General features: G+C 40.2%; 1 protein-coding gene across 1 annotated transcript; it reads right to left on the reverse strand.

Annotated features, from left to right (window-relative positions):
• Positions 1-2628: 2628 nt before the first annotated feature.
• On the reverse strand, positions 2629-3679 carry LOC119816536 (vomeronasal type-1 receptor 4-like). Its single transcript, XM_038333281.1, has one exon. The coding sequence runs from the start codon at positions 3565-3567 to the stop codon at positions 2629-2631; it is 939 nt and encodes a 312-aa protein (XP_038189209.1). The 5' UTR covers positions 3568-3679.
• Positions 3680-10004: the final 6325 nt, after the last annotated feature.

Here is a 10004-nt window from a genome sequence, read left to right on the forward strand (position 1 = left end):
ATGATAAGAAATCTGTCCAGCTTAAGAAAATGATGAAGTCATTTATACTAATTCATGTGTCCAATCTGATGTGCTTTACCTGAAGGATATAATTGAGTCTGATATCCAAGTTGCCCTTACTATCCTCTATTTATTTGTAATTTTAACCATATCTTAAATTTTAATGTATGTTCTAATCAATCTTTTATTTTATTTTTTCCAGTCTACTCTTTTTTTAAGGGGAAAAATTCACAATAGCAACTCTATATGCCACTCAGAGTCCAGATCATTCTTGCTCATGTTGTATCAACACTCATGTATCTCTTGTCTTTTTTTTAATTTTAAATTAAGTTTTCATGGTGAGTTCAAGTGTGTATGTCTCAGCATGAAAATGGAGATCAGAAGAGAACATATGGGAGTCAGTTTTTTCATCAGAGATAGATCAGATTTTCTGACCTTTCAGCAGGTATTTTTACCCACCAAAGCCTTTCTCCATAATCGTCTCTGTTCTTCATGCTGAACACTGTCTCCATCATTCAGATTGAACACAACTTTCTTCCTCAGTGTTCTTACATCACTTCCTTTTGTGTCAAATTATACAGTACAACTGACAAAGTGTTTGTTAGTCTCACTTTCAATGTCAGTTCCTGGAAAAACAGCTGTAACTGAAGAGGGTGAGACTCAGAGAAGTAGTAGATGTTCCTTACAAACAAGTCACACTACATGAGAAATGTGAGACGGAGCTGGAGGGATGGTAAGGAGACCTGCTCTTCTTGCAGAGGACCCTGGTTCCTTACCCAGCCCTCACATCTAGGACTCATGACTGCCTGTAGCTCTAGCTCGCTGTGGTCAATGTCCTCTTCTGGTCTGTGTGGGGAACTGTACAAATGTGACACACACTCACACAGACACATACATAAAATAAATCTTCATAGTGAAAGAACGTGCTATTTAATAATCTATAACACAATACAAGACATATCACTTAATTAAATGTTTTGTATATACAGTGCAACCAAGCAAAATATAAAAATGTATACATCATTATAAAGTAGAGCATGATGCATTCAAAATGTAACAAATGTTTAGTGAGATATAACAGAACAATTTTTACAAATAAGGCATAAAACCACCTCTAGTGATTCTACAATTTCATGTTCAATGATGACATCAATTATTATTTTTAAGAATCCATCTATCAGATTCTTAGTACCATGTTGACATCTTTATTGTGTGGATCTGTGTTAAGAAAACAAGCAGCGAATCCTTCACTGAAATGGATGTAGAATCAGATCCTTTTGCAGCTCTTTGATGACAAACAGCTGGATAGTGTGGACAGCAACCAGGCATTAACAATGGGCAGCTGCTAACAAGCCTCAGTCTGTTTCAGTCACACGGCATATTAACCTTGCAAATTGGCAAGTCCACATTGTTAATCAACATACAAACTATAGATGGATAAAATGAAACTTTACCATGTACTCCTTATCCAGTTTACCCCATATGGACAATCTTCATTCCTGCAGAGGACCTTCATGAATATAAGACCACAGAAACATTTCTGTGCATTTAAGTTCTGTCACTAGTGCATTCAGATTACAGGAAGTGGATGTAGTTCATATCATTCTTCACAAAGCTGTAAAATATTTTCTACAGATGGAAACATGCAGACACTTTGAAGAATCTCAAAACTGCATCATAGCTAAACTAACATTTAGCAAACATAGCATCAGGTATAAGATATGGATTTCTTTGAATAACATGATTAAATTACTATGAAATTGACAAAATTTGCCAAATTTGATCTGGAAATTCCCCTCTGTATTCTGTGAATATGGTTTATTACAATTGCTTAAAAAAGAAGCTGCTTTGCTCAATGGCAGGGCAGAATAGAGTTAGACAGGAAAACTAAACTGAACAAAGGGAGAAGGAAGGCAGAGTCAGGTAGTTGCTATGTAGTTGCTGGAGGAGAAAGAAACCAGAACCGTACTAGAAGGCCACACCCTCATGGTGATTGATAGAAATGGATTAATGTAAGAGCTAGTTAGAAATCCACCTGAACCATCAGGGAAACTGTGTTGCAATTAGTATAGTTTCTCTGTGATTATTCCGGTCTGAGCAGCCAGAAAACCAAGGCACGGTGTCCTTTTACACAAATTCAACTGTGTGCATCCAGTAACAGTAATAGGAAAATCAGTTTTACAAAATATAAATAAGACCATTCTCTCTGTGCTGGAGGCATGGCTCAGTAGTTGAGAGCACTAGCTTGTCTTCCAGAGGACCCAGGTTCGATTCCTAGCAACCACAAATGGTGCAGAACAAACTCTCTAACTCCAGTCAGTCACAAGACATTTGACAATCTCTCCTATCCTTACAGGCACCAGGCACTGATGTGCTACAGGGACACAAGGATATAACGCTGGTAAATTATCGATAAACAATACAGATATAGGAATTGTAAAAAAATCCTTTCCAAAATGAGGAAAAGTGGAGAATAAGGTTTCACTTATCACTGTAATTCATTAAGATCTCTCTCTCAGCATAATGTTGAGTAACCATGAAGACTGTTTGAGAATAGACACATACTTAAACTGATTTCAGAGAATTTTGTCTTGCCCACAATATTGCATAACTGAGAGCTCATTCACATTATTTAATAGAAAAATTAGAGAGAGACTTTCTCAATTTTTCCCACTGAGCATGCCAACACTCAGGCAGAAGTCCTTCCCTGTGAATCAACACAACGGGGCTAAAAGTTGCATAACCAAGGGTTAAAATTTCTTGAATATTTCCTATCAAGGGTATCTTTGCTAAAAAGAGACTTAAAAATAGAGAAAAAGCACAGTCAGCCCAATAGAAGAAAACAAAACAGAGCATCAGAAGGAGGACACTCTGAGCAGCTCTCAGCTCAGGGGGAGTTCTGTAGAGAAGCTTGGAGTTCTGGAGGTAGAGGACATGCTGGTGGTGCTTGTGGAGAAGAAGTACCATGTAGCCACTGGCCGCTCCCATGGCTCCCTGAAACACAGCATCTCTCAGGACCATGAGAGGGAGAACAATCCACTTTATTTTCTGACTTTCTAGCATAAAATAACAATAGTCGTCACCATTCTTAAGCTCTGATATATTCAGGCTTGTACTTGTGGCGGAATGGATTAGGTTTATACCTAGTAAACCGTTGAGTATCCAAAAGAATGAAAAGAACAGAAGGATGTGCCATGCAGACTTTGGTCTGAGCCTCCTCCACCCGGATGCTCTGGGACTGATGATGATGGCCTGGACCACAGTGAGGAGACCGCTGGTGCAGATGGAGACCCCACGGGCCACCCTTGACAGGTAAATGAGGATCTTACATCCTATGTCATCTAGGAAGTTTCTCAAACCAAAAACTACCATTGTCTTTGGCAATCCTTTTGCAAGAAGGATTATGATGTTTGTGAAAGCCAAGTGGATGAGAATAAGGTGTATGGGTTTCTTCTCAGGCCCTCCCCACCAACTGAACATATAATTCACAGAAACAGAAATGTTTCCCAGAGTGCCAAACACAGTCATGAAGAGGAAAACTATTTGATTAATAATTTTCAAAAGCATTTCTTTCTTTCTGGGTAAAAATTCTTATATCCAGGATACAACGATGTTTTTTCCATAAAGTATCAGCAATGCCAGACATTTGTCTGAAAAACATTTCACACAATAGCATTTTCTGGTGTACGAGAGTCAGTGATGGACACGTGTTGCTATAGACTGGGGCCCTGAGCTCCTCCTCTTCCCTGTGGACCCTGAGTTATGTGTATGCTCTGACAAGGGAGCTTGGAAACTGGAATAAAACCTAAAGTTTTAAAGGAGATATGTTTGAGCTCTATACTAGCAAAATTGACTTGTTAAAATGTGAATTTTTTTATGCGTGCCTCTGTGTGTGTGTCTCTCTGTCCACATGCTGGGATTAACACAGATAATTCTCATCATAACTGAAATGAACTGTAAATTTCCCCAAACAATATATATATATATATATATATATATATATATATATATATAATCCTATTTTCCCACTGAATTTCAAAAACAAAGGCTCTGATTTAGTTCCCTCTTAATTAGTGTAACAATATCGAGATTTGCACTTGACTTCAAAGCCTTATAACTTCAATTTCTACATCCTAATAATTTTAAAGTGTTTATGTTGATCATACTGTGATTTCACCCCATATGAATATTTACTAGTTTTTTTAAGTAGTTCTCAATGTCAAGTTCAATTGCACAACCTTTTCATATGGAGCCCTACAGTTAAAGCTGAATCATCAAAATATAACTTGAAAATGTTCATGTAACTGCCAGGCTGCAGCTAGGGATGGTGGCTAGCAGAACCTTGTGTTGCTTTCTAGAATAGGGGGTAGCAGAGATCTCTGATCCTAGCAGATGACTTCTGGCAATCTGCAACCCCAGTGATTTATCTCAGGACACATAAGGGAACATAGAAAGCTCTGAACCAGAGGATGCTGATGAGGTAACCTAAGAACAGGATTAATGGGGTGTTATATACCACCAAAAGTTATAAGTCCTCAATATCAACTGCACGTAGCACAGTACGTGGGGCAAGTCCTCAATATCAACTGCACGTAGCACAGTACTTGGGGCAACTGGTGTGAGCAGGGGTTCCGCTACCTAAGAGTTCATGGTGACATTTGCTTCTGTGGGGACTTTTGAGCAGCTGTTATGTCAGATGGTTTTGCAGCCTGCTTTTCCTCCAACCTGTTTGTCAGGCAGACTGGTTTTTTATACACCAGTCCAAGCTGATTCCAGAACTTGGACTCAGGTAAGATGTTATTCTTCAAATTCTGGAGCTCCATTCTCATTTCCTAGGGATTTGTGGTGAGCTTTGGGCACCTTTTCTTGAATATGAAAAATCAGAATATTAGAGTGGCTACATGGTTTGTGTGTTCTGAGTACTTGCAATGTCTCTGTTCACTGCCTTCCTTCCTGGTAAACTCACAAGATTGTTTTAAATGTCTATGTCCGGATGATCTTATCAGAGACCTTCATCAACCTAGCCTTGTCCTGAGATTTGTGTCCATGTGGCATCATGACTCTAGACATGTCAGTTATTGTTTTCAACTGCTCCTCTCGCAAAGAGGTAATTATTGCCTGTGTAAGTGAGTCCTAAAAAGCACAGTACCATCTAAATATCTGTACAAATGAAATGTGTTCCAGATATTAATAGAAAGCACATCAGCATTCACTACCATGTTTAGAATAAAACTTAAGTGTTTTGTCAGAGATTGGAATCTGTCAAAATCCCTATTTTCAGTTCACTCAAATACTTTAAGATACACGATATTAAATTTTTTCTGTTTTGTTAATCCTTGCTTTCATGAGAATTCCTACATTTCTTGTCCTCTTTTCCCTTTTCAAGCTTTAAGTCATATTTGAGATCAGGCTCTGATCTTCTAATAATTGATTCCTTTCTACTGAAGTCACTGTCAGTGGAGGAAGAGGTGTCTCATCTTCCACATTATTTGGAAAATGCTAAAGGAAATGAATTTGAAAGGTGGGATGGACTTGTGTTTCAATTAATGGGTGATGTCAGGATGAGTCTAACCCCCAAGAGCCTGCAGCAGGTTACGTTCACCCATCCTGGTTTTCTCAGCTCTGGAAACACTGCAGTTGAGAATGTTTTGTAGGCGAGAGAAATTAAAGCTATAATTAGCTGCCAAGAAGTATTAATAATCACTCCTGCAAAAGTTTCAAGTTGCCACCTGACAAAGAAAGACCAATATTATACTTCCATTTCAAAAGTTTTTCCCTTTGGGAGGAGGGTAGTAAAATGTATCTGTTTTCCTGAGACTTGTGGGATTATACGAAGATACTTAAATTATCATGAAATGGACTCAACTTCCGGCCAAACTAAAACAGTCTTTGTTTTCTCTTTTCAGTCTCCTGTGAATGTGTTAAGGAAGGGCATCTAACTGGGGCTTTTGATATAGTCAGTCTTTGACCTGGTGCTTTTTCACGTTAACACTAAGAAAAGATTTGCTGATGGTAAATCTACTTACCATCTATTCTGTGTTGAAAATGCGAATGTCCCTCCCGTTCAACAAGTCTACCTTCAGAAGTGTGATATGAGGTGACTGAAAGCTGTTCTTAGGTCACTAAGGTATTATTTAAGTTGACAAACCAGCTAATAAAACGCCTTAGCAAAAAAAAAAAAAAAAAAAAAAAAGAAACAAGCATGCAGGCAAGCAGACAAAATCTAAAAGATTGTTGGTCTTTGCTGCTTAGTATGGGATAACAACAAAATGAGCTGTTTGAGGATGTCCTCCTCCACAGCCTGGATCCTAAATAGCAGAGTTCTCAAGACGGTAAAGATTACTGTTACACTGAGTGTTGTATTCTCCACCAGCATGGCATATAATGACTGATTTAAGACAAGTATTATAATAGTATGTGATAAAATCAAGAGCCTTTGAGGATGGATACAGACAAAAAAACCATCAAACAAGGTTAGAAGGCTATTGTAAAAACTATGCCAATATTAGAAAAGGAAAATACATCAAAAATGAAAAGTGCAAGGCTTACAGACTCTAGTGACACTGTTGAAGTCACAGTGCTGGCAAAGTTACACCTGAAAGAAGGTTTTTATTTTCTTTCGTTTATCTAGTCACTTTTGAGAGAGAATTTCCCTCTGTAACCAGGCTAGCCCTGAACAATTCCCCTGCCAAATCTCTCCAGTGCTAACGTTACTGCAATGTATCATGATCGTCTCCAGAATTTAGACATCTGAAAATCTTATCTATCTTATTGATCTATTTAGAGAGGTAAGATAGGCTAAGGGCCACCCATGATTCTCCAGCCTGAGGATGGAGAGTGATACCTCAGCATTTCTGTTCCATCTCTGTATCTCCAGGAACTAGTCTCCTTACCTCCATGTACTCACCTGGACCTCTGTGGTGCATTCAGGCTCTGGAGCAGCTCTGGGAAGGTAACACTTGTCAGGTCATATTTGTACTGTCAGGATTTGTGGGGCTCTTGGCTGACATCAGGTATTGCCGACTTCAAGTTTCATGTGGTCACAGTGTCAGGGGAAGGAAGGCCTCTGCAGAGCCCCAGTCCCTGAAGTACAGCTTCCCTCTCTCTCCACAATTACTACATCTGTTTTGCTCAGCAGTTATTTCAAGATTAATTATGGTTTAATTATTTTGACAAGAAAAACAAGAGGTGAGAAAATGAACAACTAACTTAAGTTTCTGTGCATGGAGGTCCCTGCATCTTCTGAATGGTTTTCATCTTCTCAAAGTGCCAAGCTGTGACCTGGGCATAATCTATATCTGACACGTAGACCAGGTCTCTCGCTTTTCTTTCTGAAATCCCTCATCAGACAGGGGTAGAATAAATGATGCTAAGCACTGCAGATGCTGCTCTCTGATCAAGTCCCAAGCATGGACCAGAACGATTTAGAGTCCTTTGTTCTACCTGTGCCTGTTGGTAGTGAAGAAATTTTCTGTTAATGATTCTTACATTCCTGCCCCTTAAGTACTTTAAATATGTGGTACTTACTTGAACCCCAGTATTGACTTTATTCTAAAAGTAATCTTTACTTACAAAACACTAAGGGCAGCTTTTTAACTTAGTGGTGTCCAAGAGTGGTCCTTCTGTGTATTTTTCAAACCCTTCCTATCCCAAATGTCATATAATGTAAATAAAGGTAGGTTCAGGACTGAGTTTTAAAACAATGGTATCATCATTTTGTTTTTGAAAGAAAACACCACAGGGTGTCCTTGTGAGATAAGTTCAGGCTCTTACTCTGCGCACTGAATTGTGGTGCCTCCATACATATAGGTGCAACTGCACATAACAGAAGCTAAACATCCTTCTGTATAAATAAAATGACAACTTTTGAAGAAACCAGATAGGATTCCTATTCTACCTATTGAAAGGGAAATTCAGAAACACAGAAACTAAGATATACATTACATATGTCAGGGTAGATAGAAATTCAAAAATTAGAGTTATTGGCCAAATGGGCATGATGAGATTTGAAACAGTGCAGGCTACTGCCCAGACTGTAGGTTGCTCCTCACAACTCACAGCTCAGCCCCACTGCTGAAGACATCACCTGCACAGCTCATTAAAATGGAGAGGGCAAGTTAGTGCCTGTATAGAGGCTTCACCCCAATTTTTCAGCTTTTTTGATGCAGGAATGTACTCTATATGGTCTCAAAAGAAAAACAAACTCCAACCCAGCCACAAACCCTTAATCTACAATGGTGTCTTGCTTGCAAAAAATGCCAGGGCAATGGTGAAACAAAGTTTGTAGCAGTAGCCAATTGATAACTGATTTGGCTGTTGCTCTCAGGGTCTGTGCTACTATTGTTATTGAATTGAGAGCATGGAGGTCACAAGAGAGAGTACAAGGGGAGAGTGGGGGAAGGGAAGGGAGTAAAGAAATATGTATAGCTCAATAAAAACAATAAAAAAGAAACAAAAAATATAGGGACCTAATTTACTTAACAAAGGGCAGTATTTCAGAGACCCACTGCCTGGCCTACCTTTTGCTTTATTCTGGAGAGTTTAAACTCTTGGACCAAGAGAGAAGTGTGGCTTCATTGTCTTCCTTCCAGGCACAGTGCTAAGCTACACAGAGAACACTTAAAGTCCACTCCCTGTAAGAACTTTGGGGTCTTTCTATCTGTCCTGGGAGGGAGTGCAGTGAGCTGATGGACAGCTCTGGGAAGCAGCCCTTTTTAATCTTGGATCCCTTGGAGATCACACACACAGATGAGAGCAGACAGGAACATCTCAAAGACATCTGCAGTGCAGAGTCTTGAGGACTGCTGGTTCCAGGCATTTTCTGGATCCTCTGGATTCACCTGTACCCCAGGTCGCGAGTTCTCAGTGCGGCTGATATCCTGATGCTTTGGTTTCACCAAGGTCTCAGCACTGCAGACTCCTGTCTGAAGCCCATCACTTGTCTCTACAGCATCAGGGAACATGGAGTCTGGGTTTCCAAGGAGAATGATAGGGGAGACCTAAAGAACAACTGGATGTTCAGTGTAGACCATAGTGAGTGACTGAGAAGTGGAAGCACCGGTGTCAACAATCTGTCAGTGAGGTATTTACATGCTGTAGGAGAGTTTCTATCTATCTGTTGTTTCATTGGTTAATTAATAAAGAAACTGCTTTGCCGCACACCATGCCCCCGTGTCTGCGTTCACTGCACTGGCACCCAGTTCGCAAGCTCCGGGCAAGGGGCAGGAGGTTAAAATACACAGACACACACAGACAGAGAGACAGCGACATGGGTCATCCTTGAATTCCCCAAGAATGCCCCCTTTATTGTGTTCAGGGGCAGATTATATAGAGATAGCCACGCCCCAGCCAAACCCACCAGAAACCACTCTCCTGTCATCAGGAACTCCTGAAGGTCTCGTGCTCAGAGCAGCTGTAGGCACTCAGATCAAGGGATTACAAGAAATTCAGGATCTGGGGTCTCACCGCTCCCAACACTGCTTGGCCTGATAGGTCAAAACATAGATAGGTGGAGTAGACACAACAGAATGCTGGGAAGAAGGGAAGTTAGTCAGACACCATGCCTCTCCTCTCTGAGACAGACGCCACGGATCCAGCCACCAGGTCAGACATGCTGAATCTTTCCCGGTAAGCCACCACCTCATGGTGGTACACATATTAATAGAAATGGGTTAATCAAGATGTAAGAAGTAGCCAATAAGAGGCTGAAACTAATGGGCCAGGCAGTATTTAAATGAATACAAATTGTTTGTTGTTATTTCAGGTGTACAGTTAGCCATGTGGGATCCAGGCGGGATGAAAAGCAGGCCTGCCCGCAGCTCTTCACCCATCAGTATTACAGTGAAGCTCTGGCCCTGAACAAGACCCACAAGGTCATTGTTTGAGGGAGCCTGTTTTCCAGAGTTTCTTGTGGTGGTCCTTTAATGTCTTACCTGGTTATAACTGTCCACTTGCATCAACACTCGTTTTCTTAGTTTTGGAACTTAGCAATGTCACACACGTGT

The sequence above is a fragment of the Arvicola amphibius genome, chromosome 6 (genome assembly GCF_903992535.2).
Source record: "Arvicola amphibius chromosome 6, mArvAmp1.2, whole genome shotgun sequence".
Taxonomy (NCBI): Eukaryota; Metazoa; Chordata; class Mammalia; order Rodentia; family Cricetidae; genus Arvicola; species Arvicola amphibius.